Raw genomic sequence first — 12,682 nt, forward strand, 5'->3', positions numbered from 1 at the left:
AATCGTCATCATCTTATATTATATTTTTATGTTTATAGGTACCTACTTACAACATAAAGTATACTAACCTAAGTATTTACAAACAAAGAGTTCTAAGGATGATTCTTTCAGGGGTAATTGTTACATAGGTATTTTTACTTTTCTCTCTTAAAAACGAGCTTGCAATCTTCGAATAGATTATGAATCTGCTACATAAACGACTACAATTCCTCCCACTGCGAAGAACAATTGACCTTGAAAGAATCACCTTAAGCAGTACAGCCAAAAATTGATTTATGACCCCAAGCAAGGGTAGTCACTTTATCAGATTCTAACAATCGCTTATCATCGTTGCTAGAAAGAGCTATTTTATTTACTTTTTGAGTGAAAATTTCATGTTTAATTGATTTAAATAGAACATTTTTTTTGTAAACAACATCACCATTGTATAACACATGTTTATAGTCTGATACGCTCAAACCATTAATTACATTTTTTTTGGTACCCTTCGCCTTTTTTATTGTTTTGTTTAAGGTTTTAATACAGTAAAGCTTTGACTTTAATCCTACAAACTCTCTAATTATTTGTCCACCCATTTCGTCCTTGAATAAACCAGGAATCTTTTTATTAACAATAGGTAAACCAAATTCATTTTTTGGGTTGTAATTGCTTGTGTCAAAATATTTTAAGAAGTTAGTCTTCAAATCTTGGTAAATGTCATCTGTATGCACATTATATACGAAGCTATCAGTATCGGTATAGCACAACTTAATGCGGTTTCCATAAAATGGTTTTATTTTTGAGTAATGGAAATCGTACATATGACTTTTTGAGAGTTCAAGTACAGCAAAACCAATATAAATTGGTTTGTCAAGCACAATCTGTGAATGTTTCATCTGTATAGCTACCAAATTCTCAGAGAATATTGAAGCACTATGGAAATTGGGACTTGCTATTAAGGTCTCTGCGCCAGTACATTTTTTAGTTAGATTATTTTTGTCTGACCACTTATTAACCAATCGTACATCTACTCGTTGTTCTGTGTTCTCCAAAGTTTTTCCAAATATGCTGTTGTTTAATAATTTAAAAAAATCTTGTTCAAAAGTAGACTGTGCTTTCTGGCGAAGTTGGGTGTTGAGATCTATGTATTTTTTTAAAAAGTTACTTTGATTAAATGTTATAGCTCTATGAATCTTTTTCAACACCAAGCCATGTTCTAAGCATTTTTTTAGATGTACGTAATGAATAACATAATTGTATTTATCATACAAATTAGGTATTAATTTTTTCGATTTTCCTCTGGGTGAAATAATTTTTTCAGGACAAAATGGAAAATCATTATGTTCATCATGTAAATGTGAAGGGTACGATAAGTCCACCTCAAGAATAAAACCATTTTCAGAGTCATCCATAATATTTAAAATATTCGACTCTAAAGTTTTTAATTCAGAATCGTTCACAAATCTGAAGTTTGAATGTGGTAATGTTTGGCACATACTGTATCCATATAAATTGTTACAGTCAAAGTAAACAATATATGAACTTGGGTGAGATGGATCAAATGTTTCCAGATATTTATGATTTGCTTTAACATGTCGTTTAGAACACATGCAAACGCCACCGCGTATACCTTGCTGTATCATACGGTAAATTTCTAAATCAGTTACAAGTTCTAAACGAACGCCTGTTTTAAGGAGCATTGCATCAAATGATAGACTCGGAGCCGTAAGATAGAATGCAGGATCGAGTTGGTAATATTGTTTACATGTAAGTCGGAAATTTTCATAGATATCTGTCAACAAAAGTACATCTGTTATCAAGTACAAATCAGTATATTCACCCATATTGGTTAATGAAAATTTTAACCACACTGATTGAGCGTGCTCATAATCCTCATCTGAGATCGGTTCATTGGTAAGAGAATTGTAAAAACAGTCTTTGGGAGGCAAACACTTTTCTTTATATCGTTCCCAGTTACACATATAATCGTAAGGGTATACGCCCTTTCGAGTAAGCAAATTAAAGTGTTTTTCATCGGGATAGTAAGATTTTAAGTATCTAAATTCATCGTTTTTTAAAGTCGGGGTTAGTTTTTCTAAGCTAGTTCCCAAAAACTTAAAGGAATCTACAAATCGTATCTGAAAGCTATCGGTATCGGATATAGACACAAATTTCGTGAAAGAAATATAATTTTCTTTGGTTTTAGGTATGACCTTGATGGGTCCAGGAACTTTAGCAAGCTCCTTAATAAAAAGATGACAGTCATAACCTGAAAGATTATGAAAGAAAACAGGTAAGAATTTGGGCACTTGAAAGTTCAAATTACATTGACTGTGAGCCGCACCGCGGTATTTACCAGTTATGTGACAATGGTCTCTAACTTTATCCATAACCAATAAACGCTCGCATATGTGACAAGTTTCGGCATTTTCAAAGTTTAACGCATCACTTTCTGTAAAAACCATAGGTACACTATTACTTAATACTGCGCTTATCCTTTTTGCATCGTTGCAAATTGAATCAACAAATTTGTCAACACAATCTTGTCCTCGGTACGATGTAATGTGATTATATCGTTCATCTACAGTACAAACAAGATGATAAGCAAAAGCTACGGGCACGTGCTGCTGATGAGTCACTGTGCTTGACTTGATAGGATCATTTTCACAAGTCTCGTAGGGTACGAGCATTGACTCAAAATCTGCATAAACAACAAAAGGAACATTTTGTTTTCTGTTATAATTTTTGAACTCTATAAATGACCCTTTTGGGGGTAATTTAGTAGCTACACCTCCACAACTATGAGAACTTAACTGATCGGTCGAGTTGAAAAATAACAAACAATGTTCGCAAAAATACAACTTACCATGATGTTTAGAAATTTGACTTCTAACTAGTCGCGGTAAATCCTTGATTAAACAGTAATGTGACATATTACCTTCCTGTAGGTACAGTAGATGAATTACTTTTTTATTTAATGGTTCAGATTTGTAAAGAGGGCCGATAACTGTATTATTATCTTTTAAACCGTAAACAAAAATACATATTTGAGGGTTGTTAATTTCAAATTTAGCTATGTCTGAAAAAGTAACTGGAAACGATATATCCTCTACATTTAAAACGTCTTTGAAATTAGGATATGACGATACTCTATCAGGATGAGATTTAACTGGGTATAAAGCAGCTGTAACTGACCACAAAAAGCAAAAACTGTCTTCGTTTTTTATGTTTACACACGCTTTTCTGGCTTTGATTGGTGCAGGCAAATCAATGTGACCTGACCCTCTTAATGGTTGATATTTATTAATATTCAATTCTAAATGGGAATTATGTAAGAAGGTCCAACCACTATCACGTTCTTGAAATTCACATTTTTTTCTCATCAAACTAATTTTCACTTTGTTCATTAAACTATCAAAGTCATAATTTTTATAGAGAGTATAATTTTTAGTTCCAAAAGACTTTATTTCCTGAGAATCATTTTTTACTAAAAGAAAAACAGCAAAATGTTCAAAATTGAGTTTTATACAGTCATTTTCCTTGAGAGACAAATCAATTAATGTTTTGATTTTATTTTTTATATCATCAAGAAACCGATCTAAAGAATTATGACCATCCAAATCTGGTGATAATATTCTGTATGAAGCTATTCGGTTGCGAAATGCGGACTCAATTAATTCAATCCCGTCGCTAAAAGGAGAAATATTTTTATTTTTATGGTTAGTGCTTCGTAAATGCCCCATCCAATGAACACGATCTACAGAGACTTTACAAACTGTACAAAACACCATTTTTGATAAGTATACTTTAAATATACAAAGAAAATGCCTCGCCTTTCATACGCTAACGACATAAAATTGCAATATACACAATGAATGTATGATTTACAATTATAATTTCATAGGTATTTGGTTGAAAATTCAGTGGAAAAAAACTACTAAGTATCTTAAAGTGAAGTTATATCAATGAACAGCAGCAGTGAGAGAAAAGGTTGTAATAAGTACCTGAGTAGTAGCTGTACTTATTACTATTCGCTTATGAAGACGGGCTCACAATCTTCAAATAAATTATGAATCCGCTGCATAAACGATTGCATTTTCTCCCACTGCGGAGTCCCCCGATCTAACTTTACTTTAAGAGTAACTTCAGCCTCTTTCCACCGCTGATCTGGTTTAGAGGCAACAGCTTTCTCGGTGTTATACACCCGGAACTCTATATAGTACTCGCCAGACTGGTTGACGAGCTCCCGGCGCACTCGACCGTTGGGGACGCGGCTGGTCAAATAAGTCTGCAGCACTGCAGACTTCGACGTCCCCGAAGTTGCTCCCGTCTCAAACCCGAAGAGTCCTCCAGGGCCAGTACTGGAAACCGAAAAATACGAATAAGTAATAATTTATATAGGTTTAAAGGAACAAAGGAATAGCTGCACAAACGTCTCCGTCACCTTATTTTGAACTATGTTCATCATAATGATATTGTTCGTAATGTGTATAATGAATTATGGAGTGTAATAAAGATATCTACACAATTATTGAACCAGCTGTCCGCCCCGGCGTCGCACGGGTGCTCGGGTGAACAAAATACATAGGTATACGAGTAGCCTATGTTCATCAGAAATAATGTAAGATTCTAATGGTGAAAGAATTTTTCAAATCGATCCAGTAAGTTTCGGAGTCCATTCCATCCAAATATACAATTTGACAATCAAATCTTTCCTATTTATAAAATTAATAATGTAGACAAAATATGTAGAAAATTAGGTTTTGTTACATACCTCGATGAATACGTTGCGGTCGCGCCTGCCTCGTCGTTGGCGCTCGAACGCGACTTCTTTTTAGAACTGTAACAATAATGTTTATATTGAAACGATGCAAGTGTTACCGCCGTGCGCTACGATTTCCAATTAGAACGCTCATTATACCCATTACATTATTTTTATATTACTTTTGTTACTATTAATCAAGATACATAACATAACATATAATTATGCATGTATGTCAAAAGGGTAGAGATAGGGGATATGTAAGTTGTATTTGCAAATAGCGTAAAATTATCTCGAATAAAATAAAAGTAAAGTGATAGATATTAAAGTACCTATTTAATGTTCCACTGATGGGCACGACTGTCTCACTATTAACTTCTCTCAAAAGCACACAAGATTAAAGATAATCATATTATTAATCTTACCTAGTAGGCGTTGGGGTCGACTCCGCCGGCTTCCTCTTGCTCGCAGGCTTCTTTTTCAACACTTTTAGCGCAGACGTAGGCGCCAGCGGCAGTTGGGAGTCCGAACCGGATGAATATTCGTAGTTAGACCTGAAAATTAAGAAATCGGTTAGGTACATGGTATTTAAAATGTTGTGTAAATTTATTATGTAAAAAACTCCAACATAATACATAAACTAAAAGTAAATGTAAATACTTACTAACATTTTAACAAACTTTCTTGAAGAAAAGCACTGAAGATGAAAATAACACGGATGAGGATACCACAATTGTGGACAATTGGGAATCGATCAAAGGAATGAGTAAAGTTTAATGATTTTTCCTATTTTATAGAAAAACAATACAAATCCGTGCAAAACTGAATTATGCAAAATAAAACCTTAAATGCAAGACAATAACGGATTATGCATTGCATATTTCAAATTTTTGCATTTTGGACGCGTAGTCATCGCTAAAATGCTTAGTTGCTATTCTCACGAACAAACGAGTTAGTCGCAACACTTTGTAAAATGATACACCGCATATTCATATTAATTAGGTATTTATTACACAGACGTAAACTTACACCTATTTCCGATGACGCAGTACGACGATGGCTCAGTGGTTAAGAGTTTGATGTTCAATGTAGGTATATGTTACAAGTTCGATTCTCTACATACATTTTTTTCTGACTAAATTATGTACATTGAATATAAACGATAATCTTACGAAGAGGAATATCATGAATATACCTGCATACTGGTTGTGATGATTATATAATCACGATCTAGTTGTACATTAGGTAGGTACCTAAGTTGTAATGAACAAGGAGTGCAACGTTTCAATACTGATATTTTAAATAATATTAACCTTATTTCAACCTGCTTTGAATCGAACAATAAGTCGAACGTTATAATCACCATCATCATTACAGTTGAACAAAAACATAACAATATTTGAGTAAACGCAAAGCATTGATTCTGCATGATGAATCAAAAGTGAAAACTTGTTCACCTTCTTCATAATGTATTGTAGGTAAACCTGTACCCTGCAATAAAAATAATTTATCAAGCGAAGTCAGTAACTGAAACTAGTTGTTTATTAAAAAGTTTCCCACGAGTCAGAGGATACCTGATTGATATAATATATGGTATAGTATAGCCCACATTCCTCAATGCATACGAGGCACAATCTGTGTAATGTGTAATGTAATTCAGTATAGATTTTTGCCTTGACCGGGCATGACAAGTGAGCTAGAGAGTGATTTTGATTCTTTTATAAATAGTTAAATTAATTGATCACACTATTAGGAAAAAGCTTCCGCTATGGGAATTATATCATGTAAGTCAAATTCATTATGTTATTACAATTTGCTGTCCTTGAATCTAATTACGACTCACGCCAATTTGGACAGAATTTCTGACACCCATGTGGTAATTTTTGGGTCACACATTGTATCGTCACTTTTATGTCTAATTCTAGAGATCGTTGAGCCAATCTGGCATTGAATGACAGAATCGAAGCTGTTCTTGAATTTAATGACGACTCGCGCCAATCTGGATAGAATTTCTAACACCCATGTGGTAATTTTTGGGTCACACATTGTATCGTCATTTTTATGTCTAATTCTAGAGATCGTTGAGCCAATATGGCATTGAATGACAGGACCGAAGCGGTTCTTGAATTTAATGACGACTCGCGCCAATCTGGATAGAATTTCTAACACCCATGTGGTAATTTTTGGGTCACACATTGTATCGTCACTTTTATGTCTAATTCTAGAGATCGTTGAGCCAATCTGGTATTGAATGACAGGTTCGAAGCTGATCTTGAATTCAATGACGACTCGCGCCAATCTGGATAGAATTTCTGACATCCTTGTGGTAATTTTTGGGTCACACATTGTATCGTCACTTTATATCATAATTCTAGAGATCGTTGAGCCAATCTGGTATTGAATGACAGGACCGAAGCTGTTCTTGAATTCAATGACGACTCGCGCCAATCTGGATAGAATTTCTGATATTTTCGTATGGTACTTTGTGGGTCTCAAATTATATTATCACTTTAAGTATATCATAATTCTAGAGATCGTTGAGCCAATCTGGTATTGAATGACAGGACCGAAGCTGTTCCTGAATTCAATGACGACTCGCGCCAATCTGGATAGAATTTCTGATATTTTCGTATGGCACTTTGTGAGTCTCAATTATATTATCACTTTATGTCATAATTCTAGAGTTCGTTGAGCCAATCTGGTATTAAATGACAGGACCGAAGCTGTTCTTGAATTCAATGACGACTCGCGCCAATCTGGATAGAATTTCTGATATTTTCGTATGGCACTTTGTGAGTCTCAATTATATTATCACTTTATGTCATAATTCTAGAGATCGTTGAGCCAATCTGGTATTAAATGACAGGACCGAAGCTGTTCTTGAATTCAATGACGACTCGCGCCAATCTGGATAGAATTTCTGATATTTTCGTATGGTACTTTGTGAGTCTCAAATTATATTATCACTTTATGTCATAATTCTGGAGATCGTTGAGCCAATCTGGTATTGGATGACAGGACAGCAAATTGTATAGAGACATGAAGCAATCTGCTAATGAATTTGACTTACAGGAAAAAACTTGATTCGAACACGGACAGACCAAAATAATTTTCTAAGTGATATTATACTTGTGATATTAAATACAGTGATATGAAATCCCATGATGACTCGAGCTATACTGGTGAGTGTTGTAGTTGCTAACCGATTGATCGTAATATTAAGAACCATCGATGTTATTGGGTATTTCTAGACCATCGAAGTGAAGGGATTCGCGAAAATGTTCTTGGGCATTCTAGACCATCGAAGTGAAGGGATCCGCGAGAGCGCGCGCGATAGCGCGTTGGCGCTCGAGCGATCCGACTGAACGAAGATGGTCTAGAATGCCCAAGAACATTTTCGCGAATCCCTTCACTTCGATGGTCTAGAATGCCCAATAACATACTACTCCCGTTAGGCAGTAACTGAGCATCTCCTCATGTACATGGGGCTGGGCCCCCTCGGGTCTCCTCAACACCCCTATAACCCGCCTTTACCTCCCTGCCTCTCACCACCCACTATCTGCTCATGCGAATCCATCAGAATCTCGCCCAGATAGGATTACTAGGGGAACATGTACGGCGAAGAGCCCGTACTGCTAGTCCCCCTACTCAAGATTGGGTGGCCACCCCTAAACTCGATTCTAGGCTGGCTGAACGTTGCGATCCACGCCACCTAGCTCATGGGTAAGTGCGTCCACTTCACCCTAGTGCTGATCCCAGAGCACCCGTCAAACTTGGTGAGAGGTAACTTAATGCTCAGAACCACTGTGACAATTATTACATTCAATGACACTACTTTGTACCTCATGCTGTACAACGTGTAACATAATAGATGATATCTCAAGAGCCTTGTCGCACTTCACTTAACTAAGCCATCAGGGACTTACCGACCTTGCTCCACATCATCTTACATGCAGGCAGACAACCATTACCTGGTGTCTCTCACGATTCGTACTCTTATAGTGTTCTCTTCTCTTATAACGTATTCGCGCCAACACGCAAAGTCCCGCGCTCTCTAAAAAACATTAAAACCATAGACTATGATCCCTTATTTTTCTTTTATCAGTGATGTCACAGTAATTGCATATAATCAGTCACTCACCCAACAAAGAATTCGTGGGACTCCACGACAGTCCGTAGTTTGGTTAGGATATTACAGGCTGATCACCAGATTGTCCGAAAGTAAGATGATCCGTGCTTCGGAAGGCAAGTCAAGCCCTTGGTCCCCGTTACTACCTACTGATGTGAGCAAGTAGTCGTTACATGAGCCATGTCAGGGGCTTTTGGCAGTTCAATATTATACCCTGACGCCACCCACACGATAGAAGAAGAGAAGAAGACGTATCACAAAAATCACTTTGTGATCCCTAGCTTTGGCGTCTCAATAAACACACCAGGGTTGATGCGATCGTTTATTGACCTCACAATTCACACGAGAAAAGAAAAATAAAGGATTCCTATATTTGTCAAAGTTGTACTGTGGTAGTGTCGATGGTTTTTGTGTTAAATCCTATTAAACATGCGAAATACGATATAGTGAATTAGATTGAGAAGGGAATGTTAGGTTGGTTTGGACACGTAGAGCGGATGAAGGATAATAGAATTGCGAAAGTGGTATATAAAACGAAAGTTGATGGTAGGGCTGGCAGAGAAAGGCCTAGAAGGACTTACATTGACCAAATTGGAGATGCCCTTATAAAAGGTTTGGTACGATCTACTCTGAACCGGGGTGCGTGTGTGAAGCGATTGATGAATGTGGAGGAAGCATGAGAAGTGTGTCAGGATCGAAGCAAATGGAATTCTATAGTCTCTGCTTACCCCGGTGGGAAATAGGCGTGAGTTTTTGTATGTGTATGTATGTAACATGCGAATTAGATGGATTTAGATTAATCAGTTAGTTAATATTTGACACTACTGTGTAAGTGTGTTGTCTTAATTAAGTTTTTTTGACGTAACTTATTGTAAGTTTTCATGAGATGGCATTAACTACTTGGCCGGACTTCACGCTTGTGTCTCTGAAGGGGTAGACAGAGATGTATAATATCTATCTGCGCTCTTGTATAATATAATAATATATGTATGTAATATATGTATGTATGTATGTATAATATACACACCCAATACCCAATATCCGTGATCTATGTTTAAGTCACAAGTATAAGAGGCGAGTGTAATATTACCTTAGTAATATTACCTTAGTTAAATATTTTGGTAAAGAATAGGTACATAATATTGCGAATTTTAATAGAAGGAGCAATATCTTGATAGGTTGGACAAGCACCTGCTTTTAATAGGTAAAATAATAATTATTTTATGAAAAGGTGTGTTGCTATGATCAAACTGAGTTTGTTCTCCTTCTTAAAAGGAAAATAATAAATGGAGCAGGTGCTGTACATTTACGTAAAGTACTTAAACTATTTTAAAACTATTACTAGAAAACTAGATAAATTTTTTTGAGATACCTATCTATATTATGTTCCGTGGTAAGCAAGCTCTTAGCATACGACCACGACTATCTCCCGAATATCACTATTCGTCAAATTTCACAGAAATATTTTCTTGTTTCATACTTTTTTGAGGGAGAATTTTCGTAGTCGTGTTTTAGTATTTAAACTTGTCTTTGACAAAATTGAGATGTAACTCTTCTTTTTTTGTCGTGTGGGTTGTGATGTGGATGACCAATGTAACGACTATGTACTTACATTAGCAAGTACGTATTTAGTAACCGGAACCAACGGTTTAACGTGCTGTCGAATCACGGATTATCTCACTTTCTGATAATCGGGAGATCACGCCCACCCTAACGATCTCCATGGTCCAGTGGTTGACCGTTGGGCTCACGATCCGGAGGTCCCGAGTTCGATTCCCGGTGGGGACATATCACAAAAATTACTTTGTGGTCCCTAGTTTGGTTAGGACATTACAGGTTGATCACCTGATTGTCCGAAAGTAAGATGATCTGTGCTTCGCAAGGCACGTTAAGCCGTTGGTCCCAGTTACTACTTACTGATGTAAGTAAGTAGTCGTTACATGAGTCATGTCAGGGGCCTATGGCGGCTCAATAGTAACGCTGACACCAAGGTTGATGAGGTTGGTATTCCACCTCACAACCCACACAATAGAAGAAGACGCCCACCCTGCTGAACACAGACCTCCCTTCAATCAACTGGAGGGTCATGGAAAATAGACCACTTTATTTTTAAATCACAATTGCGTAAGTAAATTTCTAACTTTTAAGAAAACATCAACGTAACAAATACTTTCGTCAAGTCATCAATCAAGTTGCGAAATCCAGAGCCTCTCGGTTTTAGCTTTTCTTTGAGTTGCCTTGAAAAGATGGAACATAACTTCTGAAGGCCTCCAACATCATTAAAAGTTCTCAAACTAGTAACGTGTTTAGCTGGTTTGTTATTGTTACACAAATAGATGCCAGGCGTCTTCTTTTTTCTATCCTGATCCTGATCCTATCTGAGAATACCTATTCAAAGGACGGTTCAAAGTCTAGTTATATTATTTGGACCCTATTTTGCTGGGAGCAAATGATGGCGATAAAAAGAAGATATGCAGTTGTTACACTACCTCCAGTGTCTAGTAACCAACAAGACACGTTTACAGAAGCGACTGCCTGTCTAACCTTCCAACCCGCGAAGGGAAAACCAGCTCAATACAGGTTAGGTCACATACCCCCAAAAATGCATCGGGAATGTGGGAATGATGTTTTCCTTCACCACTGAGCACGTTCAAGACAAATTCAAGAATCATTGGTTTAGACTTATGCTGGCTTCGAACCTGCGACCTGAAAGTGAGAGGCAAGCGTCATAGAATAAGGAACAAGCGTTCTACCAACTGGGCTACCACGGCTTCACATTAAAGAAAAACACACGTTAAAAAATTACAATATGGGTGAAAATTATTAATTCTCTATACCATCAAAAAAAATTAAAATAAAGTAAATTAAAAAAAATATATTTTAATTATTAAATTAAATTTAAATTATAAGTACAACATACAGCATTAATCACTGATTCGTTAATTTTATAAAAGATACCAGTATTCAACATAATATAATTCAAGGTTCAACTGAGTACAACTTCTTTTGCATGGATTTATCACACCCACACGCATTGTTTAATAAGTAATCATTTAAGAAGTTTCCTGAAACTAAAATAATTATTATTGTTGGTACATTTTCTTCCTCTCCGACTGAAAATAATTATATTGTTCAAAATAAAAGAAGGAAATCTTTAATTAAGGAAAAGGTAAACTTTATTGTTGATGCAGGTAAGAGCTAACAACTCAACAGAAAACTTTTTTTAATTATGTCTTTGAAACTTTTTGACGAAATCTTTGGAAATGATTCTTATCTTTTGCTTGAATAATTCTGTCCGTGATTCTTTGGCATTCGAAAATATTATATCTCAAAATCACAACCGAATCCTGATTGAAAACTAGATAATAATGTATAAGCATATTTTTTACCTACTTTCAATAGGAGGCCAGTATAGTGTTGAATTCTATGTAAGAATCTAAATTCTGAAGTCAACGCAACCAGCAATCTTCATTATCTGCAAACCCTACAAATGCTCCATCGTGGTTACTTATGACAGTGCAGTGGGTGGAACACACATTTCGGCCATCTTTATAATTATGTACTCTAAGCCTCTGCGCGGCACGCTACGACGCATGACAGCTGTTTGACGAAAGTACAGAAATTCGTTCCCCCAATAAAGTTAGAATTTAATACGAGAATTGATTTAAACATTTGAAGTAGGTATAACTATTTGCTCCGATAACACAACTTTTTTTTTGACGTGGCTTAATGTAGATTTGCTGCAAATGGCATTAACTACTCGGCCGGACATATGGGGAGCGCTGTGGGCTCTCATCCGGTACAAAATTTTA

At 36.2% G+C, this 12,682-nt stretch overlaps 3 protein-coding genes across 10 annotated transcripts in view; 2 read left to right on the plus strand and 1 right to left on the minus strand.

Annotated features, from left to right (window-relative positions):
- LOC126366260 (proton-coupled amino acid transporter-like protein pathetic) overlaps positions 1-12,682 on the plus strand; it is a 231,414-nt gene that overhangs the window by 159,347 nt on the left and 59,385 nt on the right. The gene's annotated exons all lie outside the window — the stretch shown is intronic.
- Positions 1-12,682, plus strand: part of LOC126366253 (cholecystokinin receptor-like) — a 268,987-nt gene that overhangs the window by 80,159 nt on the left and 176,146 nt on the right. The window lies entirely within an intron of this gene.
- LOC126366338 (uncharacterized) lies at positions 3,402-7,614 on the minus strand. The gene is made up of 3 exons (XM_050009458.1): positions 5,167-7,614; positions 4,754-4,819; positions 3,402-4,340 (listed from the first exon to the last, which is right to left on the minus strand). Exons 1-3 carry the CDS (start codon positions 5,376-5,378, stop codon positions 4,007-4,009), a joined length of 612 nt encoding a protein of 203 aa, XP_049865415.1. The 5' UTR covers positions 5,379-7,614; the 3' UTR covers positions 3,402-4,006.

This window comes from Pectinophora gossypiella, chromosome 4 (genome assembly GCF_024362695.1).
Source record: "Pectinophora gossypiella chromosome 4, ilPecGoss1.1, whole genome shotgun sequence".
Taxonomy (NCBI): Eukaryota; Metazoa; Arthropoda; class Insecta; order Lepidoptera; family Gelechiidae; genus Pectinophora; species Pectinophora gossypiella.

What these genes read in the sequence shown, in the direction of transcription:
- LOC126366338 (XM_050009458.1), bottom strand. Translation starts at nt 5,378, where the DNA reads ATGTATTATGTTGGAGTTTTTTACATAATAAATTTACACAACATTTTA. An exon ending in TCGACCCCAACGCCTACTAG is followed by an intron (nt 4,820 to 5,166) that starts GTAAGATTAATA and finishes TTATTGTTACAG; the next exon opens with TTCTAAAAAGAAGTCGCGTT. An exon ending in ACCGCAACGTATTCATCGAG is followed by an intron (nt 4,341 to 4,753) that starts GTATGTAACAAA and finishes TTCGGTTTCCAG; the next exon opens with TACTGGCCCTGGAGGACTCT.